At 38.3% G+C, this 25,287-nt stretch overlaps 3 protein-coding genes across 4 annotated transcripts in view; 1 reads left to right on the top strand and 2 right to left on the bottom strand.

Annotated features, from left to right (window-relative positions):
- Positions 1-12,494, top strand: part of LOC105381513 — a 202,788-nt gene extending 190,294 nt beyond the window's left edge. Inside the window, exons 8-17 of one of the 2 annotated variants that reach the window (XM_048632038.1) lie at positions 710-837; positions 1,477-1,592; positions 2,999-3,108; positions 3,716-3,761; positions 4,207-4,297; positions 4,623-4,721; positions 5,323-5,445; positions 6,436-6,552; positions 7,857-7,967; positions 8,534-12,494. In XM_048632038.1, coding sequence (XP_048487995.1) covers positions 710-837; positions 1,477-1,592; positions 2,999-3,108; positions 3,716-3,761; positions 4,207-4,297; positions 4,623-4,721; positions 5,323-5,445; positions 6,436-6,552; positions 7,857-7,967; positions 8,534-8,649 — 1,057 coding nt within the window. In that variant the 3' untranslated portion in view covers positions 8,650-12,494. Of the gene's footprint in view, positions 1-709; positions 838-1,476; positions 1,593-2,998; positions 3,109-3,715; positions 3,853-4,206; positions 4,298-4,622; positions 4,722-5,322; positions 5,446-6,435; positions 6,553-7,856; positions 7,968-8,533 lie in introns of both variants that reach the window. The other variant, XM_048632037.1, reaches the window with a different exon arrangement.
- Positions 12,495-13,220: 726 nt separating this feature from the next.
- On the bottom strand, positions 13,221-16,025 carry LOC105381488 (E3 ubiquitin-protein ligase FANCL). Its single transcript, XM_048632042.1, has 4 exons — positions 15,472-16,025; positions 15,031-15,189; positions 13,984-14,180; positions 13,221-13,510 (listed from the first exon to the last, which is right to left on the bottom strand). The coding sequence occupies exons 1-4, from the start codon at positions 15,962-15,964 to the stop codon at positions 13,406-13,408; spliced, it is 954 nt and encodes a 317-aa protein (XP_048487999.1). The 5' UTR covers positions 15,965-16,025; the 3' UTR covers positions 13,221-13,405.
- Positions 16,026-20,008: 3,983 nt separating this feature from the next.
- Positions 20,009-25,287, bottom strand: part of LOC105381490 (serine/threonine-protein kinase BRSK2) — a 50,901-nt gene continuing 45,622 nt past the window's right edge. Inside the window, exons 22-25 of the mRNA XM_048631977.1 lie at positions 24,568-24,692; positions 23,379-23,438; positions 22,638-22,725; positions 20,009-21,938 (exon numbers count right to left, since the gene is read on the bottom strand). Coding sequence (XP_048487934.1) covers positions 21,712-21,938; positions 22,638-22,725; positions 23,379-23,438; positions 24,568-24,692 — 500 coding nt within the window. The 3' untranslated portion in view covers positions 20,009-21,711. The remainder of the gene's footprint in view (positions 21,939-22,637; positions 22,726-23,378; positions 23,439-24,567; positions 24,693-25,287) is intronic.

Consider the following 25,287-nt stretch of genomic DNA (forward strand, 5'->3'; position numbering starts at 1 on the left):
AAATACTTAAAATATAAAACAGTACAATGAGGCGGCCTTATTAGCAATCTCTAACAGAAAACCTTTGGATGGAACAGAGTGAGTTTATAAACCATTGTAAGGTAGCAGGTTACTACTATGTACTCACTGTCGAGTAGCGACTGAACGACCTACAGGCAGCGGTAGTGTTTAGCCGAACGCTACTTTCATATCGCCATACAGATCATGGAGTACTAACTGAAGCAACTTCATAGGCATAATGAAAATTATTTGCAAAAAGGGGGATGCGTGAAAGGTGTGACGCATCTCTATCTTATATCACATAATAATAAATAATAATAAATAATAAATTTTCTTTATTAGATTCGAAAAGAGTACAAGTTAGTAAAACTAAGATCCCTAGCTCCCCCACTAGGATAATATTTTTTTTTTTTTTCTTTTTATAAATATTTTACTAGGATAATATTGTGATCTTTATTATTGCGTCCGGCGCACAGAACAGAATTAATTATCTTACGGAATGCCCTAGACAGTGAGCAACTGATAAGCCCATAGTTCAGCTCTAATGTTTGTTACCCATTTCACACGCTAACAATAATGAACCATGTGAAACAAGCTGCCTTATAAGAGTCTTAGCCCATTTAACCCGTTAGTTAGAAGTTTTAGGACACAAAATTTAACTAAACCCTTTTCGTAAAAAATCTAACCCTATACCCTGCCCCAATTCCAGATGCTTCGTGTACAAGGGCCAGCACAGCGAGAAGGGCATGATGTACTACATCGCGCAGAGCGGGGACGCCACCTGCAACGGACTGTCCTCACCCACTGATGGCAGCCGGACTATGCGGCTTACTAACAGTACGTATCATCATCCATCATCTTCTTCCTAGCCTTGTCCTTATTTAGGGTCGGCTGTGTGCGGTATGTCATGACATTTTACCGTATCATCATCATCATCATCATCTATGTAGACGGCACCGGAAACGGACTGAATGATGGCAGTCGCACCATGCAGTTTACTAGCAGCATGTATCCTACATATGTAATATGTTATACTTTATTAATCCGAAAGGGGTAGTCAGAGGTGATGTCGCCACAGTGACAAACCCTTGCCAAATTTATTTATTTATTTTATTTTTTATTTTATTTTTTTAGGAAAACTTAACTTAACTAAAACTAAATGTAAGTGTGTCTTGTGTTTGTCACTGACACTGGCGTGGGTTGCACGAAAGGAGGCCCCCGTATGACCGACCCGGTCTGGCGCACTCTGGGCAGTCATCGAATCGACTGTCGCTATTCTGACTGGCTAATCGTTTCACCACGATGACAATCCCTCACTGACATACACCGCTTAGAGGAATCCATCAGACATTCCAACTACAACATTGCAAGTGTGATGGACATGTCGCGTGATAAATCGGTGGACCAGTCCAACCGTCAGTGCCACGTTTCTACACCATATGTCACCGTATTTAATATTTAAATATCTGTTTCCAGGCGACGACGAGCACCACCGCTGCCACTTCCCCTCCTGGATCGTGGAGCACCACAAGTGGTTCAGCTTGGACCACTCGCACCAGTACCACTTCACCACTAAAAACGCCACTCTCAAGGTAAACTTGCTGCAGTTTATGTGCGCCTGGTACTTTTAACGATAAATAATAAACCAATTTATTTTCAGATTATTAAATCCATACAATGTGTTAGTAACGATGTGTCCTTAGCTTATGTTAGTAAACAATATAGTCACAAAAAATAATGTAAAATAATAACCAAAATTAAATAAGATGAATACTAAACGATGAAATACAATGACAGGAATAAAATAAAATAAAATAATACAGTCAGATTTATATAAATTTAAAATGTCATGCATAAAAAGCAGTCATATAGAATATAATAAATAGGATTCGCATACAATGTAAGAAAATAATAAGTTTCAAAAACAAACAAGTAAACCAGTGTTAAAAAGCACGTTGAACTGGCATGGGCGGGACGTGCAGACCTGACCAATGCTGCAGGAAGGGGCCATCCAACCTCTCGGCTATAATCCTTAGGAAACTGTTGCCGCTGCCACGAGTCCTACACATCAGTGATGCTGCTCTTTTTCACAAGATTGCCTGAAATCCGTCAGTCCACAGAACCTCGGAAAATAAAGAGATACTTATTCTCATTTATTTTACGAAGACTAAGTATAGTTCTGGTTAAACTCGGCTTTAGACTACTATGAAAGCTCGGGACTACGAGTAAAACAGTTCTAAACCAGAACAGAACTGTATATATAGTCTTCGTGTGATAATAAGTAGTAGTAGGTACCTATGTAGTGGACCGGTAGCTCTGATAAAGAACGATTTGAAAGAAAGAAGAAAATAAAGAAAGAAAATTCATTTATTTCTATCTAATACACACAGAAACAACACATACATACGTTTACAAGAAAAAAATAAAAAGCAATAAAAATAAATAAAAAATGAGCATGAATGTTGATTTAATTATGTTTGTAATGATCATCATCATCACCATAATTAAAGATGTAATTTCACACGTGTCACGTGTGGTGCATGAAAAGAGCCTGACATCTCATACCATATCCTTTCACCACAGTCACAAACCACAATCCGTGTCATCGACATGCTAAAGAAGTTAGGACACGTTACACCCTACATGTGAAACATGTAGTTTAGGATTTAAAAGTTCTAGAACTTGTAGTTTAGGATTTAAATGTAAAACATGCAATATAAGATATACATTCTGGGTAAATAGTATCGGGATTAGATCAACGAAACAAAAATGTTTGCTATTCATCCAAATTTATTTTATCACCTTCAAAGTATGCTCCTTCAGAAACGATACACATTGGCCAACGAATTATCCAATCATCACAACCTTTTTTAAACGCGGTTTTCACAGTGGTTTTTAGTACTCGCGGCGATTTTTCCTTATTGTCTTCTATCGATTGTTAGTAAAAGTCATGTTGACTGACACAGAGTAGTACAAAGACATTCCTCGTAATTTCCAGATTATGAACGAGGACGGTTCTTCTGAAGAGAAGCGGCTGGTGTGCCACAGCATCCTCGAGCAGAAGGACAAGAAGCACATCAAGCTCGTCGCGCACGTCACCCGGGGCTGGTACGTACAGCCTTCCGATCTATTACCCTATAAAGTCTGTTTTTTAATCTCAGATACTAAATTGACAGATTCTTAAAGGTTCAGCAACAGTCGATTGTCCTGCAATTAAGTGACGTATCGTTCTATTGGCAGGACTATAAAATATTCACCCTCGTTGGGTGGATTCTGGGAAACATATATGAGATAATTTTAACTACCCTAATGAATTCGTATTTTTGTCCTGCTGCCGCTTCACGGGTTCGTTATAAACGTTCGTAGATAAACCTCACTTTATAGCGATTCGTTATAAATAAGGCGCTGTTATTGGAAGAACGTGTATTAAACGAGTTTATCGACGTCGACGGGTCCCTTACCCGTGCCGTGCCCGCTTTTGGGGTAAATTCTCGGACATACGTTTCCCAGAGTAAAGATTTTGATGATATTAATTAAATTTGGTACGGAGGTAGCTGACACCCTGGGTTAACACATATTAGGCTACTTATTATCGCGGAATTCCCACGGGAAAACTTTTAGCGAAGGCGAAGCGAAGCTCGCGGGAACTACTAGTTGTTCAATAAAAGTATTAATAAATATATAAACTAATTTTGAACATTCTCCCCGTCCCCAGCGAGTCCGGCCACGTGTGTCTGGTGTTCCACCGGCGCGGCGCGCACGTGCTGGAGCTGGCGCAGGGCGCGGGCCTGTGGGACGCCCCCGAGGACGCCTGCGCCACCGCGCCGCTCGCGCCCGCCGTCACGCTTACTAGTAAGTGGAAAGCTGAGGATTTATCTTCACCCTTAATAATAATACATGCGACAGCTAAATGAAGAAACAATTTTAAAAAGGCGGACGTATGCTGATTGTTAAAATAAAGAAATCGTTTTAAAATGGCGGACAGATTAACTGATAACAGCTGAGGAAATCTGAGGATTTTTTTGGTAAACCAGTAAGTAAACTACTGAAAGCTGTATTTTATTCGAATAAATGAAGGAACTATTTCAAAATTGCGGCCGTTTTCATATGGTTTCCATATTTACACCACAAACAGAGCCTTTCCCCAATTACCTATTTCCACTACGGAACCCTACTCGCTTCACCGCCGGGAACCCTAGCTAGCGGGTGCTGGAGCTGGCGCAGGGCGCGGGCCTGTGGGACGCCCCCGAGGACGCCTGCGCCACCGCGCCGCTCGCGCCGGCAGTTACACTCACTAGTAAGTAGCAGATGTAGACGTCGTCTGATTGTCTTCTGCATCTGTTCTTTGAGGATACCCGCCTGTTCAGTCAGGCTGGTTGGCTTTCAGCGTCTTAGGGAGCCGCCGCATCGACGGTTTGCCGACAGCAGCAGGTCTCGAGCATATGTATAAGACTGAGGAAATCTGGTTTCAAAAATATATAACTGAGACATATTACACAATCGGTACCTTCAATGTAACGAGATAGTCGTGTGGGCATCCCAGAAGCGTTCCGAAGCCATTCCTGACAGCATATTCCAATTCTACTCGAAACCTACTACAATAATGTTCCTTTATCTTCCAGCCACATCGCTGCAGCCGACGCGGTGTCCCATCTTCGGGCGCTACTCCATCGTGAGCTCGCTGGCGGACCGGCGGCGGCGGCGGCAGCAGGATAGCATCGGTAACTACACATTATGTATTCTGTTCTGCAGTCATAGCATAGGGCGCAAGACGCGCAGACCAAGACGCGACAAGAGTTTTGCGTCCGCTCACACTAACATTGGCTTTATATAATAATAATAATAATAATAATTCTTTATTTCGGATATCAAGATCCATATAAAAACACACACTTTACAAAAAATAATAATAGTAATTTAAAAAAAAAAAAACATAAAAATATTAAAAACTAACTAAATACCTACACCTAAACATATATAAACTAAGCTAAGCTTTGAGAGCGTAGGCGACGGAAAACTTTTGTCACGTCTCGAGAGGGGGCGAAGTTCCTGTACATTACTCTCTTGAGTGGACCTTTGTGCTTATCCCCTTGATTACAGCTCAGCCAGCCTAGCTCCCGAGTAAAGTGGAATGCTGCTCCTAAAACATAAGGGTTCAGTTTTTACCTTTTTCGGTATAAAACTTCTTTAAATAACAGCCAGATTTGCTAAGTAGTTACCTCCTATATGCTGATAATTCTTTTTTTTATTTAAAAATACAAACTAACATTAAAGTCGTGTATATAATTCAATGTATTCAACGGTGCATTTATATCATTCCAGGCGACAACGACGGTCGTTCGGCCGCGTCGCCCGAGTGCGTGGCCGGGGTCTACGACTCAGTGAGTGTGGGCTGTGGCGCCCAACAAGACAGCCTGGAGTTCAAGTCACACTGCGCTAGCACCGGTTAGTACTATTTAATGCTATGGACGCCTGGTAGTTTGGCCACTAAAACAACACGCCAAAGAACTTTAAGCACGAGGTTTCTTGTTTCTTTGAAGTCCTGGTACTTAGTTAAACAAGTGAGGCGACTTGGGGGTAGTTTAGATGTGATTCGCAAGTAAGTGACCTTCTTTTCTACTATTTCGATGGTAACTAGGTCAGCTGGTGTGATGTGGTGTCTACGACTCCACTGAGTTGTTACACAGCGTTAGCTCACTAGCGTGGGCTGCGGCACGCAGCAAGACAGCCTGGAGTTCAAGTCACATTGCTCTAGCACTGGTTAATATTATACACCACTTGCTTAGGGCTATGGGCTCCTGGTACTTTGTGATCAATGCACCGCATAAAATTAGAGATACCTCTTTCATTCTTTGAAGTCCTAGTACTTTGTAACCGCCACATACGACTGGGGGGTAGTTTATAGGTGACTCGCAAGTGAGTCACCTCCTTTTCTACTATGGCAATGTTAGATAGGTCAGCTGGTGAGGTGTCTACGACTCAGTGAGTGTAGGCTGCGGCGCTCATTAAGACAGCCTGGAGTTCAAGTCACATTGTTCTAGCACCGGTTAGTACCTACTTCTTTAATGCTATGGGCTCCTCGTAGTTTGGCCACAAATGCAATGCACAAACTAGTGAACTTTAAGCCAGAAAATGTTGTGTTTCTTTGAAGTCTACTTTATTGTGCATCCGGGTAGTTGTTAGGTACTTACTTTTCTAATATGAAGATATGATAGCCTGGTCAGTTGGTGCCTCTTTGAATATAGGCTCCTGTCACTTTGTGGACGATTCATAAACATGGACGTAGTTTTTTAGAAGTTTCTTGTGTTTATAAAATATGTATATTGACCCAACTCGACGTTCTTGGATGGCCTTGTCTGAGATGTCCCCACATAGGTAGGTATTTATTTAATTTTAATAATCATAACTATAACTCCCCTTTTCTCTTCCCCACAGTATTCACATGCTACGGCAGCTGGTCGGAGCGCGGCTTCGGCTTCCTGGTGGCGGCGCCCGTCGCGCGCGCCTCCTCGCAGCCCAGCAAGCACTGCTTCATGTACACGCGGCACAACGGTACGTTATAGATATATATTCATATTCATTTATTGATAAATAGCCATTACACGACATTAGAATTAAGAATAAACTATTTAATTAACACAATATTATAGTAAGTATTAATAATTTCAAATAATAATTATACATGAATACATCGTCATACACAGTCATTGTTAATTAAAATATATTTTAAAGTTATAATAGTAAGTAGGTACCTATCTTAAATTTATGTATATACACACACACACACATATATATATACTATCTATCTATCTAACATATATATATTGTTAGATAGATAGATAGTGTACACATGCTACGGCAGTTGGTCCTCGCAGCCCAGCAAGCACTGCTTCATGTACACGCGGCACAACGGTACGTTATAGATAGATAGATAGTGTACACATGCTACGGCAGCTGGTCCTACAGTCCAGCAAGTCCTGCTTCATGTACACGCGGCACAACGGTACGTTATAGATAGATAGATAGTGTACACATGCTACGGCAGCTGGTCCTACAGTCCAGCAAGTCCTGCTTCATGTACACGCGGCACAACGGTACGTTGTAGATAGATAGATGGATAGATACGTTATGTATTTACTTAACACAACACATACACAGGTTACACAGCAAGATTACTAACATTAAGATTAAAGATTACATAAACAGACGACATTAATATTTAGATATGAGAGTCCAATAGTGATAGAGAGTAGAATAGATGAGAGAGTCCAGATACCTAAAGCGCACCGTAAAATGAAGCCAAATAGAAGACAGCAATATTGGCGTCTCCGGGTCTCCTCGCAGCCCAGCAAGCACTGCTTCATGTACACGCGGCACAACGGTACGTTGTTACACTAGTGTAGCTGCGGACAGTCAGTGTCGACATGCGCTACGTCGCTAGTTTGACTGACCAATCCTTTTACCATGGTGACACACCCTAGATTGGTTCTATTGTTTGCCAATGACATGTTGGTAATGTTGGTCGCCACAAGAGAAACTGCTTGTGTTCCATAAATAATAATTTTATCAAATGTAGCCTGTGGTGTGTCTCACTGCTGGCCAATGGCCTCCTTATGAACTTTCCACCGGTCTATCCTATTCGACCTGTGCCTCTTGTTGTTGTTGTTGTTGTTGCAGTATGGCACAGGAGATACAGGGGGTCTCCACTAACGTCCGCCACTGCCGCCTTCTTAATTTTCGGCTGTACCTTTGGCCTCGTTCCAGCTAAGTCCAGCGGCTCGCAGCTCGTTTTCCGTGCCTCTTGTGTCCTTGTAAATAAATAAAAGTGTTTATATTATTCATCATTTGTTCCCCAGACACGCGGGAGGGCGGTCAGATCCTGTCTCTGAGCGCGGTGGCGCGCTCGTGCGACCGCTCCATTATCCCTGGAGTGACGGGCGACAAGGCCTACAACCTCACTATTAACGGTAACTATTCTATTACAACGACGAGTACATTAGTACAAGGCGTGAGTGTGTGTGTTTTTATTATATTACACCGTAAACATTACTATAAGTACTTTGTGAAATATAGCTTGAGATATCTGTCAAATCCAAGTACATTTTATTCCGTAAGGATCTGTCCATCAAACGTCATAGGACTCTTGCTATATTTTACAAAGTGGTATAACTGTAAAGAAAAAGAAACTTGACCCCTCTTCGACAGGTAGAATAGTCACTCAGACGCGGCTAGACTGACGATCTTACCTGACCGTACTATTAAATAAAGTTATTGTAGACGACGACATGAAGGATTTATAAGTTATTAATCAATTACTACTCATCGAAGCTCCACGTTGGGCGCCATTTTAGTTTTAATTGTTTATATTTTTTACTAGAAGTGGAAATCCTTCCTTCGAGCCCTATGTCCCTCATGAGGGATAACTGGATTTCATCATTATATTTTATTAACGTTTTGTTAAAATGCTATTTAATGTATTGTTATATTTGTTATAGGTACATTCCAATTTTAATCGATTATAATTTTCCCCCAGGAACGTGCGAGCAAAGCAGCAAATACAATAGTTACGCCCCGCGCCCTCTCGCTCAAGCATACACGCTGCTGACGTCACTGCTGGTTGCCATGGCAACGCCGCTCGCTAGAAGGTGATACGTTCGTGTAGCCACTAATTAGAAAGCGCGGTAAAGGCGGGAAAACCGGATTTTGTCTATGGAACTCTTAAAGTTAAAATGGCGGCTTTTTGTTGTATTTTTATTTTTTGTATATTATCAATATCAAGTGTTGAATACTTTGGTTGCGCTTAAGTAATTGAATTATCATTTTTACAGGTAGGTAATTTACCTACCATATAGGTAGTTTTACTGTATTAAAATGAACAGACAGCTTATTTACTTAATTAGAAAATGATGAATAAGTATTAACTTATAAGTTCCATAGATACAATTTAGGTGTTGCCTAATTATAGATTTCATAGGATATTTAATTAAAAATTAGTGTTGCTTTATTGTGATATTACTACCATACTCCTGTGCGTTAGAAAAATGATTTTTTCTTTTGACCAGTGTTTTACGAAATTTTATTTAGCATTTTGTAAATATTTATCCATTTCCGTTGTGAATTATGGCAGACTATTCTTATTTATTTACGTAGTGTTGGTGTTTGTTTTCTGTATTATTAATTATTAACCTTCGATGCAAAAAGGAGGGTATTATAAGTTTTAGGCTAGTCTGGAACTAAACAATGTTTGCAAAGAAACGAATGACCCGTGATCAACTTGTAAATAAAGAGTAAATAAATACTGACATACATTTATATACCTAATGGAAATAAATTGAATTTTTAATAATGTTACTTCTACTATGTTTGTAAAGTACTTATACTTGAACATGTATTTCAACCTCTTTTTAGAATTCTAAATCTTTTCCTTTTGAATTATGAGTATGACAAATACATTTATAACTGTGAAATGTGTAAAATATAATTTATAATATACTTAGGACGATGCTTTTGAAGTATACATAATACATTGTATGCTAAAAATATTAAGTTTAGGATTAAGTAGATAGACCTAATTTTAGACAATTATGCTCAGCAGGATTTGTTTATTTTTGCGGTGCGTTCAATTTAGATTCGGCACTTTAAAAAATACCTTGAGAACCTCCTCCTTTTTTCTAAGTCGGTTAAAAACTGTTATCGGTAGAAACTATGTTAAAAATGTCGAATCTAGGCTGGACGTATGGCTTTATTAGCAATTTTATTTCTATAAAATCTTGTCCATTTTATTTACATACAGTGACTTATTGATTGAACGTCCATCTATTTTTAAAATAAGCAGTTTAAACAGGCTGAAAATACAACCGTCTTTGTCCGATGTTGTAAAGTGGTATACTAAGCAGAAAGGACGACTTTTGGTATATATCACTTTAGCAACACATTGTACAACCACCGCATAACCGAGAAAAGGTGTAGGTAAGTGAAAGATATTAATAAGTCCAGTGTTTTCAGTCTGTTTAAATTTCCGTAAAAATATTTGATAAAAAGACTTTTTATCTATTGGCTTGATTTAGCTGTTAGTTTTGTATTTCGGCGATCTTGACCAAGTGTAGTGTTAAAATGATATATTTGCTCAGCGATCACACAAATTAATAAATTATGTAGTTTTTGGACTTTGCCACGTGCAGGGTGTTGCAAAATGAGTATACAAAGCCAAGTCTAATAGTAATATACCGATCAACAACGTCTATCTTAGACGAATAGTTGCATAAACCGGATTTTTACGTTAAGAGTATTTCCTGTTCGACCTGGACCTCGAGTGCGAGTTTTTTCACCAATCGAGAAGTGAAATCGAAACGCTTCTCGATAGGTGAAAAATCTCGCTCTCGAGGCACTGTTCGACAATTCGGATGCTACCCATATACCTACTTAGATAAAAAACGAGATCTGAGAGCCGAGATCACACTCAATATTCATATCGGTATCAGACCTAGCATACTCTTGACGCGAAAGCCGCTTAAAGATCTCTATTTGGTTTCACCCTGACTTAGTAAAAGTTATTGGAATGTGGGTTTAAAATGTCTAGGAAATGTTACTCAGCTCTGTTCCACGATTAAATGCATTTAAAGTCCATATTCCTGTGTAATGTAACCTTAATTTATTAAGAGTAAAACGATATTGAAATGTGTAAATATGAATACACAATAGACAGAAAGTTCCTTGGGAAATACGAAATGGTTTAGGTTCGAAAGGTATTTGTTGCTCTTAGGCTCTGCGTACCACAATGTTTGAGAAAGGTTTGGAAATTCCTAGTAACATTATAAAGTTATCCCCTTATTAATGAGAAACTTACTGGACGCTTTAGCTATTGCCCTGTTTTGTCACTCTCTGTCAAATAACAAATTGTTCACTGTCAGAGAGTGACAGAACAGTTCAATAGCTAAAGCGTCCTGTAACTTTTTTTTATGAATAAGGGGGTTATAATATTAGTTAAGTATATCACACAACCTTTATAAACTTTGGCAATCTTCAATCAGATATAGACAATATAATAGATTGTAAAAGAGGCATGAAGTCTATTTTTCAAAAGATGAGGTGAATAAAATAATTTTACAATGCAATAATGAAAAGATTGACCTTAAATTATATGATCCAAAGGGGAAGAAAACCAAGTGAAACTTTAGCAGCACCAGCGAGTGTGCCTTTCTAGTTCTGACCAATTACATTGATGGGGAGAAAAAATGGTTACTGAACTAACCAATTAGAACTGGGGAATAAGGCACAGTCGCCTAAGGCGCCATCTGTAATTAGCTTTTAGTTTTTCTCCCCATTGTTAGCTTGGATTCAAAATACCTGATTCCTACATGGTGGTATGCAACCTGAAATCGTGGAAGATTATATATATTATTATATATACAAGAATTGCAGCTTGTTTTGTGATATTTCAACTTTCAAACTAAGTTTCTGAATAATTGATTAGTTTCTTAAGTAAACAGAATTGAATATGTCAATGCTTGCCTCCACAAAAAAACTATTGTTTTAAAAACTAAATAATAGAGAACTGTAGCCCAAAAGACTATTGTATATAATATACTTAGCTGGATAATTTATATTATATTACCGTATTTTGTAAGTATAAACGCATTTTTAATACAAGACGAAAAGTATTAATTTTTAAAATAACCAAGATAATAAATAGGAATAGATTATATGAAAATTTAATACTTATATAAAAAGAAAGTAACACAAAAGTTTTGACTTTGGTTTCAGCAAATTTAAATGGTAAGTGCACACATTGTTATAAAAAAAGTAAATTCACAGACTAGCTAATAAGTAAGGCAGCTTTTTAATTCGATTAAATTGATTTTCTAAAGTAAAGACACAATCAAAATGTGAATACAGTGCACTAACAATTTTATGTAAAAAAAAACTAACTTTAAAGTAAAATACTCTTTGGAGATTGTAATATTTGCTTGTAAATATATTTGTTTCTTTTCGGCTATAGATGTTAAATTAAATTGATGTTTTTGGTAAGTTTAAAGGTGCCAATTGGCAACGGGCAATATGAGCTGGCAACGTCACTGCTGTGTAAGTAAAAACTATAAAAAACACGTTTTCTCGCAAACACAATGGCGCCCCTAGCGGAAATTATCTCGAAACTTTTGGCAAACAAAGAACTTTCGATTCGTAAATTACAAAACTCGTAACTACTAGAGCGTTCTATCGACAAATTAATCGCATTGACATACATCTGAACCAGTATAATGACGTTGCGACACAGCCCCACATATCGTTTCGCTGCCAATTGTCACCTTAATACGTGATAAATATGATTTGTATCGTATTCCGTCACTTGATGTGAGAACATCAGCTGAGTCTGGCTAAAAGCAGTGATTAGCTTCATTTGTTTGATTAAAATACGCCGCCAGATACGATTTGTAACTATTAATGTGTAAGCCTATTATTATATTTTGATTACTGAAATATATTTGAAAATCAAATTGGTGTGACTTTTATTTTACTTGTCCGCACACACAACTCATAGCAAACTTTGTAAAATAGGTATAGCATGAACAGAATCCGCGTTATTCAAGTCAGAATCTACACTACAAAGAGCATAAGTATAAAAAGACATGAACGATAATTGGCCTCTTTTTGAATCAAATCACTTTTCCTTATTTATCTCGGAATCCGTAAAAGATATCGAAAAACTAATGACAATTTGGTACCACCTACGAGGATACACCCCTGCAATGGGACCCATGAAAAAACGGTCAACGGAAATAGTGTCAAGTGCTTTGATTTAAAAAGTGACCAAATATTATTTATGATTTTTATAAAACTACCATGGTTATAATCTACCAAGGGTGGCTTTTGCCACATGCTTATCCTATTTGAAGTGTAGATTCTGAATTGTCTGTTTTAAGGTGTCGTATCCACGTCGTATCGTACGTATCGGGCCAAGCTTGATGATTTTCATAAATGTATGGAGAAATGGCGTCGGCAAAGCCCATGTCCATGAAGTGGACATTGTGAATATCAAAGAATGCTGAATGCGATGCGTCCGTTGCGTACGATGCGAAGGAATGATCATCAACTATTCTGTATTCGGCCATTTTATTGGTATTTAGGCCGAATGCCGAATACCTACTGTTTATATCGTTTATTTGACCAAATACCGAAAAAGAAAAAAACTCAATTTTATCAAAACAATATGATTTATTTACTTACATGGGCTCTTCAAATAAATTACAATACTATTAACACAAAGACTTCACAGGAGTTAATAAATTGTAGTCACATGTAGGGTTGTAGGGCTCCTTGGAAGAACATTATGTCTTCCAGCCCTTCCAGCAGGGCATTAAGATCTGGTGGACCTGGCAGTCTGTCACTTGGTCCTGGATCTGTGACGTCACAGGTCCCGCTCGCTGCACGAGATCTGGTGGAAGCAGCCCGGGCACTGCCCCGCCGCCACGCCCAGCGTGGGGGCTCGTCCGCCCGCACAGGCTACCAGCCACTGCGAATTGTGAAAAGAAAAATATATTTATTAGCTGAGAGACGTTTGCTTCATACACAAACTAACTGGCGTTAGGTTTTCCTAGACGGGTTGTATTTTCTTTGAGTTTATGTATGTATTGTATAGTCAAAATGTTATCGAACTAAAAATTCCTGCCCGCCGGACCGACGACCTTAGGCAGGTAGCCGGTAGTGGCTGGATGAGGAACGAGTGTTGTGGCGCTCCTTGGGAGAGGCATATGTCCAGCATTGGATGATTATTGGCTGATGATGATCAGGTGCCTGACACTATACTGTATATAAAGGCTTTGTCTACTTTGAGGGTGGTTGTGTGTCGTGTGCCATATTTTATATCTTGTTCACAAGGTATGTTCCTAAACTGAACGAAATACTTTGGAAGCCTGATAGATCACAAAATATTACCTCATTCTTCTTATAGTAACAAACTAAGACTCAATTACTTTTCAAACGAACCTGATACAAACACCCAGCATGGAAGTACTGTCCACACTTCGCATTAGCGCACAGCGGCTGCGGGCGCGCCTCGCCCTCGCAGAGACAGATGCCGCACAGCAACTCTGGGGGGCTCGCGGGGGCTGCGGGGGTGTCGGGGGCGGGGGTAGAGGGGTGGTTGAAGGCCGGGTTGGCTGGCTGCGGGAAGGTTTGGATGTCTGGAAGACAAATGAAGGAATTCATTAAAGTCTGTTTTTTAATCTCAGATACTACATTGGTAGATTCTGAGCGGTCACTTAATCGCGGGACAATCAACTGTTGATGAACGGTTCAGAATCTGTCATTTTAGTATTTAAGGCCCTTGGCCTCTAGTACGAGTTATGCAATTTTTGTAAACGAAAAAAGTTTTGGTATTCTTCTGTCATCTGCATACATTATCTGTCTAAAGTTTTATGATAGTTTCCGCTAGAGGTGCCACTTTGTATGCGAGAAAACTGAAACTTTTATAGTTTTCGACAAACTATCAAACCTGTACTAGACTTAAAGGACTTTGTAAAAGTCCTTGATTTGAGATTAAAAAACAGAGATTAGTGTCTTTAATGACCAGTTGCGCAAAGGAACTTATATCTATGTCTGTCTCTTTCTGTCTGTATACTATCAAAGCAAGGCAGCAATACATTTAAGGCCGTCATTAGATTAAAGTTCCTTTGTGCAACTAGGTATTTTTATGGCAATAAAAATATGTTTCACATAGAAGATGATAATGAAGTGGAAATCAATGACAAAACTCTAGCATTTGTTGATGCCAATGAGAGCATTTGAGATTGAAGCTTACATACCTACCTTGATAGTTAACCAAGTGGGTAAGGAGCTTTATTCATGAAGAGCTTATAGTCACAGTTAATGTAAATTATTCGTTATATTGTTTTGAAAAAGAAATATATCAAAATGCAACTGAAGCATCTTTCAAAAATGGATTAAATCTTTCAGCATTCTTACATAAACAACCACTTTTCCATAAACAAAAACACCACAACCACACACAAATACAAAAACAACAGTTCTCACCAAAAATATCCATAATATTCTCCACAATCTCCTTGTCGTGGTCCCATGCGGTGAGGCCGGCCTTCAGCTGCTCCGTGTAGCGGGCGCTGTTGCCAACGAGGTGCATGTTGGAGGCGAGCCCCTCCGCCGTCACCTCCACGTGCAGCCACACTCGCTCTTCTGTTCATAACATTATTAAGAACAATTATTACAAAAATAAAACAGTACAAAGAGGTGGTCTTATTGCTTATAGCAATCTCTACCAGACAAATTTTGATGGTAGACAGTGAGTTATGTTAGAACTGTTAGAAGGCATCTTGTCTACAATAAGTATGTTTTCTTTACTAACATGTTGAGTTTACTGCACTCCCGCACTCCATAACTGAACTTTGTCATGCAAAAGCCCTACTGTGACAAGTGGAAGTGGCAACTTATACATACTTTATAATGTTATTTACTTACCAAGATATATTTTCCTATATTCATCCTTAAATGTAGGGTGCACAGGGTCCACTATGCAACAAAAACTGTCTATCCTTTCCAATTCCATAAAGTAATTTATAAGCCTGTCTATGTGATCCTTGAACACGTCTACCAGTTCATCTATTGTCCCAAATTCATGCTCAATATACGGCGCTTTCGGTAACGTGGTAGATTTTATCACTAGTTTTCTATAACCTTTATAAGTTATGAAAACTGTGTGCTGCCGGTTGAAATCGTCTAAAACGATGCACTTTATGTCTCGCAAAGACTTCCCGATGTTGATGTAAACGTCTGGTCGCAGATTTATCCTCTGTAAGTCCTCGTAAAAACTATTGTCGACGAAATCGGTGGACACATCGTCGGTAGTTTTTATACTTGCTTCAAATATTGTATTTACTCGATCAAGCAATGGGTTTAGAGTGTTATATTTATCACTGTAGAAGAGATCTTGAATTATTGAATTTAAATCCATAATTAGTATGAGAAAATACGAAAATATTAATTAAAACAGCGGGTAGGGCGCGAAAATGTTTTGAAATTTACCAAAACAATAAATTTGACAATTTTAACACAGGACTGTCATCTTGACAGATGGTATAGGCGTAGAGGCCTGTTCGTTTGTAAGCATAATTATTTCTCAGAATAATTACGTAATGTCGCTCACACTAACAACCAATGCGAAGGTTAGTTAGAGCAATGCCTTCCAGTTAGAGAAGTAAGAACCTAACACTAATGTTCCTTGACCAATGCTTTCTCAGTCTCTGACAAAAAGACGAGAAGGGGCCCCGCGGGGGTTTGATTTGTGGTTTGAACACTCTTACGAAGATGGAACTAGACAACCTTGATGTGTAAAATCATTTATCCATAGTGGGTCAGGCAGCAGCAGCAGCGTGGTGTAGGAAATACAACCTAAATGTACCTTTACAACAAAGTGCATCTGAATCAGGTGCACGAACTAACGACACAGAAAATTAATATTAGACTAATGCCCTCAAACTAATAACGGCTTATGAGAGAAAATACCATAAAAAAAAATACCTTAGCCCAAATTTTATATTTTAGTCTGTTTATTAAGTTCATAAAAAACCTCATTGATACTATACCTACGGTATTTACTATTGGGCAACACGCATCCAATGGTCGATGACACAAACAAGAGCAAAAAGGATAACTAATGATAGGTACAGTCAGCTGCATAAGTAGCTATACACTTTTGAACCTTGTCAGACTCACAAACCACCAATTCATTCATTCAAACAATGACATTTTGTTTAGTTGGTAGTTTGACAAGGTACAAGTGTAAAGCTACTTATGCAGCTGACTGTACGTAGACAAAGAAGTAAAACAACAAATATTTTTTAATTCATCATTTTTTCAATATTAACCAGTAAGTCCCTTAAGCAGCTTACAGTATAGAATAGCATAGCAATAATGGTTTTGTCACTTAGATGGTAGTCATTTACAGTTTTGGATACACACTTCAGCGCTGTGAACAAAATATAGGATAAAATATTTACCGGTAGTTCTTACTACAGGTTTAAACACTATTTAGGACATTACTGACTCTCACACCAAACTGATTAATTCATATTTTTTTTGTAACTACATACAATACCTATTTGAAAATAAAAATCAAACCGGATTTTTTTTTTGGAATGAGTACGATAAACAATATACCTACAGGGTGTTGCAAAATTGGTATACTAAGCCGAATCCTACCTTAGTATACCCTTTTTGCAACACCCTGTAGAGAATATAGATTTTTAGGTCCTCACACATGACTACACATTGTTGTTAAAATGAATGAAAAACAGTAATTGCCTACTAAAATAAACAGATCATTAAAAGATCTTAAATGATTCACTCATTTTGGTTATCGTAGTATTTTGCTCACAGTGTCAAAGTAATTATAGAAATATATGTTTAAGTTTAGTATAATACAGATGCAGTCACAAACACATATTATACGTATGTATATGAGGAAAAATAGCAATTTTGAAGTACATAATATATCCCGTGCTATTCTTAACAAATTATGGTACAAAATTACTTTATCGCTTGAACACAAAAATATATGATAATATTCATTTAATTTTACTTTTTTAATGATAATAATGTAACTGCGTTAAAGGCATTTTTATGAACTTTACGTTTGTGTATATTATATAATTGTCACGTAGTTAAGAGGTGTACTGAACAAAAGTTAAGCGCCACTTTAAACCATGTAATCCCTTTCAAATATTATAAAACCTGAAAGAGATTAGGTATTAACTATAATTATTTATCTTACAAATATGGATATTATATATAAATATTCTCTAAAAGCAGCTGATGGACTATTTTTGCACAGAACTAATACATTTTCCATACATAATAATATTATTTATATGCGCTTAACTTTTGTTTAATTATCTATGTACTTACCTTTTTCATATAATATGAATAGTTAGTAGTTTCACAATAATAAACTCAAAATTATATACCTACATTACCGAGAATATTATTGAAAATTCCAATTGAAACAGACATTGAGAGCAGACATGATGTAGTTGGTACGTAAATGTATTAACAACGAGATAGAACCGTGTTTAGCTCAACTCAGTATAGGGAAAACAGGTGCCGATTGCTTGACAATTGTTGTTAATTTTTTCTATTAATATCTCAAACCCTCCTGTTTATTGTGAAACTATTCCTAAAACATATTTTTGTGAATGGACAACGTATGGTCTCTATGTGATATATAATTATAATATATTAAACATGATACACAAATTCGGGGTAAAATCTGGTAGTCACGTATAGGAATAGTATTGGAAAGTTGGTTTAATCAAATCGAATATAGATAATCTCAAGGACATTGGTCGTTAGCACTGTCCAATCTGTCCACGTCGTGATCTAGATCACCTTTAATGCCATTTTAATTAATATTATAATTAAAATACGTCAAGACTTACAGATTTTACCCAAATAAAACAACAAACTTGATATGTGATGATCAGGTTACAAAGTTAAATGTGATGATTTAGAAAACAAAGGAGGTTGGCGGTATAAAGTAAACGGAACAATGATATAAAAGTAACTTATGGTAAAAATTAGCACTTACAATAAGGACACCAAATAAATAACTAGGTATATAACAATTGAAACATTTTACTCTTATTAACTTAACTGTAAGAAGCATTCAAACCTTACCAAAATATACTTTGTTAGAATACCGCTATATCGCTCCCTTAGTAATCAATATAAGGCCAAAACCAAAAATTAAGAGGTTTGGAATTTAAAACGGGCACTAAATTGACAATTCTAGAACTTTGATCACAAAGACTTAAAACTTCATATTTTTGAGTTATATCCTTATTGCTACGGATGTACGGATGCGGTTGAACTATGTAGGTATTTTTAACAAAGATAATTTTGGTAAGGTCGAATTCCCAACATAATAATAGATACTATTAAAGAAACCCGTACAGTGCAAGTAGGATAAGGACTTTAAAATTACCTATTATTTTCATAAATTAAAAAAGTAGGTACCTAGGTAGTCACAAAAAACCTTTCTGTTGTCATTTCAATAACGCGGGCAGAAACAATATTAAAATTCATTTTAAGTGTAACTACGAGTAGGAAGTATCATTGACAAACCTACGAATGGGGCGGGATAGCATGATTTCGATCGGCATTATGACAATTGACAACATTTCAAATAAAATGCTCACCGATTTTATTCTATTTTCGACGAGATATCACAAATTTGTTGTAGTATGAGTGACGTCACGTCGAGGCTTTGGATAAAAATATTTCCGTTGCCTGTGTAACCTAAAAAAAAAAGTTGGATGACATTAACTTGACATGAACAAGGACCAATCAACTTCAACTTCAACTTTATTTTGTGGCAAGGACAATGACAAAGGAATAAAGAGAGGACCTGGCATAAAAATCGGTACTTAAAAATATATCGTCGTCTCTTTTTAACTTATTGGTGTTATCCTACGTAAAAAAGGACAACAGTAGTTTTATCTTTGCCTAAAATTACAACATTGCGACCGGTCGCCATGTTGATTGACATCCAAACACAAGGTACTTCAGCTGTCAAACAATTTGTTTGTTTACATTTTTCAAGAAAAAAGCCGCCATTTTAATTGACACCAAAGTTTAGGTAGGCGCATTTTTTTCGTGGATATGCCATGTCCTCTCTTTATTCCTTTGTCAATGGGCAAGGACCAATCACGAACTTCCGTCATTGACAAGGACACATAAAAGTGACAGACATTTGAGTGATGTTTGTCATTGTCAAAGTGACATAACATGTTTTTTTTTGTTCGTGTTTTAGAAGTAAATGCGCGTTTAATTATTGTGCCACATCGTGATGTCACTAATGATAATTTAGATTTTTATGTTTTTATCTGAAATAAATCAATAGAAAAATCGGAAACATTTTTTTTTGTGAATATTAGAGCCATATCTCTAAATGGTTTTCGAATTTCAACTGTATAAAATTTTGAAATGTTGTCAATTTCATGGATCTGCGCGCATCATACAATGCAACTTGTTTTTTTTTATTACAGTTGGTTTCATCATTTTTTTTATTCACGAATATTAGTGTGCGTATAGGATAGGTTTAATAATATAACGACAACAAAAAATACCACGGTGTCAAAGAAAAAAAAGCTAAACGGACGCTTGTTATATTAATATTGTTAATTACACCATACACAGCCATACAATACAAATCAGTGGCATTATACAGTAACGGTCAATTATTATTGGTTTCATTACATTAATATACACAGGTATTTTTTTTATCGCATAACGCGTGCATCCTTTTTTACACAATCTACTTTCTATTTTAAGCATTGCCTATTCATGGCAGTTTGGGGGTTATCTGTATTTCTAAACTTCATCCCAAAAGCATGGAAAACATCCCATGTTTTTTTACGATAATGAAGTTTGGAAAATCTATTACTCATGTATTTTCTGTCCTTTCACTTCAACATCAATGTTATGTTTATAAATATTATACCATTTGCAAAAATACAGCAGTAATTATACAATTATAATCAGGCCTAACTCTAGTCTCAAAATTTAGCATACTATTCAGTACATGGGTAGCGTAATATTTTTTTAATTTTTAAATTACATACATGGCCGGTTTCATAATTTTATGTTTAACACATACTTTTTACGATTATGCTTAATACGTACAGCTATGTAAAATAGTAATCAGATTTTATAGGCTTCAAATTTGGGCGCCATTTGGTAACGGACATAATATGGAAGAATTCTGCCGCGTTCAAAAATATTGTGTGTATAAGGGAAGCTTCGTGAGATTCTTTTTTTTTAATTTAAAATCCTTGGAAGAAGAATATTCATTTTAAAATATTTTTACCATAGACAATTTTTACTTTCATCCTTTTCAATATCCGAACTCTTTGTGCACTTTACCGCGAAGCCTAAAGCCGAAACTACGTACATTCTAGAAAGTCTTAAAACTTGATATTTTTCGCATTAAAAACAAATTACTAACATGATTTCAGTTAAAACAAAACAATTTACCTATAATAATTATAATGCAAATAATTAACCTACAACATAATTACAATATACTTACAAAATTAAATAATTTTTATATTAGCTAGACAATCGCCTCTCGTATCAATCCATAAATGAAACCTTAAACCTTGCATGCTCTCAGTCCAACCTTTTCATGATTCATGACGAATCTCTGATGTTATGGTTAGATAAATTTATTTACGTACAAAAATCACATGAGATCCTTCCCTGAAATACTGAGTCTTACATCCAAAACAACAACATACATACACTCAAAGGCAATCAAACTCATTTCATACAATACCTACTTGTAAAATTCCTTTAAAAAGTTGTCTATGGTTTCGAATTACTGGCGAACACTTCTTATTCTGAGGTCTGTCCCGGCGCGGCGCCCCGGAGGCCTAGCACGCTTTGCATTTTTTTATTTAGGTAATTCTTGAAAACTCGATTTTAACATCGCGCATTTTTTATGTAAATCGCGTATAAGCCACTATTAAGTGTAACCCATACATTGTGTACACTGGCCTTATTAAGATCTTACAAAGCTGCCCGAAGTCGCCACCGCAAACCGTAAAAGGGTATACCTCAGAACAATAACTTTATCCTCTTCCCGGGCAAACGCGCAGCGCCCTAACAGCCCTTAGTGACACCATAGACAATAAAAAAGTAATCTCACGCCATAGAGCTAGTAGTCGGCGGCGGAACGCATCGGCTGCCAGTGTCGATGTCTCGATTATTGATCGCCGATTCTCTGCTCGATATCAGTTCTCGGCGGTTGTCGCGCAGTGAATTGTTTCTTCTGAGCTCGTCTTTGATGGAGTTCTCGCGGGATTCGAGCCCTCTTCTGGGAGAGTTGGTCGAGTCTCGGCACTCGGATGACGATCGCTTTGTATGCACTCCTGGTAACAATAATATTAACATAAGTGGATAATAACACGTGTCTGTGGTAGTTTTGCGCTGCAGATTTTCATTTGTTTTTTAGGGCCATAGTTAGGCAGAAGTTATGTTACTTTTAGGGTGATTTTCACCAAAGTGTAAACGAATTAATTTTTTTATTGAAATCAAATTTTAAACATATTTTGTACTAACTGATGGATGTTTGACAGGCAAATATATTCCATTTTACGGGGAATGTCATCTGATACATACAAAAACTACCCACAAACTGCGTACAGACCGGCCAAACGAACTCCAACGAACGGGTTTCGTTGACCTTTGTTGCTGCCATCTGCTCTGTATTATGTATGATAAATATCCATCGTTGAGCGTTCGTTCGGCGTTCGTTGGGCCGGTCTGTACGCAGCTTTATTCGAATGTAATAAAATAAGGGTTCAGATGTCTTTCCCCGTGAAACAAGGTTTAACATTAGCAAACTACGTTTAACATTTGGTAAAAGTTCACCTTATGGTCACCGCACATATAAATATGACCGTAACGTAAAGGGATCACCTCTTTTTCGTCTGTGAACGTAGAACGCGAGCTCGCGAACGCCTGCTCGACAGAAGAAAAAGAGGCGATCTCTTTAAGTTACGCGGTGATCTAGTATTGAATGCCGGGGATTCTTAAAGTTGCTTTGGTTCCTAAACACAACGACTGACCGGACAGCACGTCGCGGCCGCAGCTCATGATCTCGTGGTCCAGGCTCGCGGACTGGGGCTCCGCCGCGCGCCGCCCGCGCCCTCCTTGCTGCAAGGGACAGAAATGATGACTGTGAGAAACATCCGAATTCGTGCAAATCTTATACTTATACTAGTGGATGTCCCCAGGGGTCTACTAGTTTTTGCTTATTTATCGGCCTATGACATTGTATGGACAATATTGTAACGCTTTGTGCCGCCTTCAAAACCCTGGATTACTTACGTTTTATCCCGGAATTACCTCGGGGAAACCTTTTAAACCGAAAGTCGTAGGTTCTTTATTGTAGTTGCTACGGTCTAATGTTGACGTACGTAAGTTGTAGTCGTAAGTAGCTGACTGTAAAGTCAGCTGCATAAGTAGCTATACATGTATGTAACTTAGGAATCTGATGAACCGTCAATGTTTCAATGAATTGATAGGCAGTTTCAGATTGGCAAGGAACAAAAGTGTATAGCTACTTATGCAGCTGACTGTACGTCAACATTAGACCGCAGCAACTACAGTAAAAAAACCTGCCGGCTTCGCTTTAAAAGGCTTTCCCGTGGGAATTCCAGGATATAAGGTAATCCAGGGTTTTGATCGCGATAGAAGGCGTTACAATATTGTCCGTACAATGTTTTAAAATTTATGATAGGCATAAACAAGCCAGAACTTATGGTGTCCTGGAGACATTCTCTAACTAATAGGTTAATTTATATTACCTTATATCCACTTGAAGTACTTGTAACTGAAGAACTGGATCCCAAGGGATGTGTGCCATTCTGAAAGTAGACAGTCAATTAAAGTCAAGATAAGCGTCTTATACCTACCGCGGGAATCTACGAGACAAATATTTGAGATAGTTACATCTTATAACTAACCTTCAATAATTAAAAGTTAAGCAACATTCTGTACCGCCATTCTTTGGATGGGTGAACATCATACCTCATACCATTATCATCAGCCTATAGCAGTCCACTGCTGGACGTAAGCTTTAGCCAAAGCACGTCACTGGATGCGATCTTTAGCTTTCCGCATCCTAATCATAACCAGCCATCTTTCCCAAGTCGTCACCCCATCTAGCCGGAGGGCGTCCCACACTACGTTTGCCTAGTCGCGGCCTCCACTCCAGAACACGTTTACCCCATCGGTCATCGGTTCTTCGACAGATGTGACCAGCCCACTGCCACTTAGCGTCAATTCACACGTACCACAACCACACCACGTCGCAGCGACATAATGTGGTCAAGCTGTGGTTACGTGTGAATTGTGTGACAGCGGCTTTTTGCAGTTGCGTTGTGGCAGCGACAAAATGTCGATGTGGTTGCGTTGTCGCTGTCATTGCGATGTGGTAACCACGTCGTCGTGTGCAGTTAAGCGTCAATTCACACGTACCACAACCACACCACGTCGCAGCGACAAAATGTGGTCAAGCTGTGGTTACGTGTGAATTGTGTGACAGCGGCTTTTTGCAGTTGCGTTGTGGCAGCGACAAAATGTCGATGTGGTTGCGTTGTCGCTGTCATTGCGATGTGGTAACCACGTCGTCGTGTGCAGTTAATACGGAAAACAGGTTGCCGCGGTGCCGCCGCCGCGTGGCGGCGTTGCCGTTGCGATGTGGTTGCGTTGTGGTTGCGATGTGGTTGCGATGTGGTCGTATTACACAGGTGGTCGATAACAACGGCAAAATGTGGCACGTGTGAATTGGATTACTCATTGTCAATACAAAATATACGCCCGACCACACCGCGAGGTTGTGGTGTGGTTGTGGCTGTGGTGTGGTTGGGGTACGTCTGAATTGACCCTTAAGCTTACTAACTCGGTGAGCTATGTCGGTGACTTTAGTTCTCTGTCGGATTACTTCGTTGCGGATGCGATCTTTCAGAGAGACTCCAAGCAACAACATCATACCTGGTCCACGCCATCTATGGAAGTATGAGATGTGGGGCTCTTCACTGCGTCGAACACTGAACAGTCGCTGTCGTGGTCCGAGTGCTGGTGGGGGGTCTCCGGACTGTCTGGGATCTCTGAAGCAGCTGGAATGGGGAGAAATACTAGGTTATAAATACGTTTTTGGGGTTTTAGTTTATCATGTTTAAACCACCGAACTGCAGTTAATTTACAACGATTGAAGCTATCTCGTAATTTTTTAGGTCTGTCAGACTTCCTTCCTGACGTTAATTTACGGTATTCAACTATCTAAAACATTTATTATTGCATGTGCCAATTGCCGTCGAAGAAACAAAAGAGCATAGGTACAGGCTTAATGAAGTCGCAAACTTTGCCATGAGGATCATGAATTAAATTCGCATTCGAATTCCTTGAACCTCTGGATAACTTCTGCACTCCTGGTACTTTCAAACTTTCCATGATGATTTTTTTGGTTATAAATACAAAATGGCCACCATACGAGTATCTTACCGTGATGATGTACGCCTCAGAGCCCTAGATTCAGGGGGGCAAGGGGGGCGCGCGGGAGGCACTTGGACCACCTAACATACATTACCCACTAGGACTTATAATAGAACTACCTGTGCAACCGCAACCTTTGCTATCGGGATCGAAGAAGACAAAATCCTTTTCCTTGCACATTCCTTGAACCTCTTGCTAACTTCAAAGTCAGAAGAAACA

This window comes from Plutella xylostella, chromosome 30 (assembly GCF_932276165.1).
Source record: "Plutella xylostella chromosome 30, ilPluXylo3.1, whole genome shotgun sequence".
NCBI lineage: Eukaryota > Metazoa > Arthropoda > Insecta > Lepidoptera > Plutellidae > Plutella > Plutella xylostella.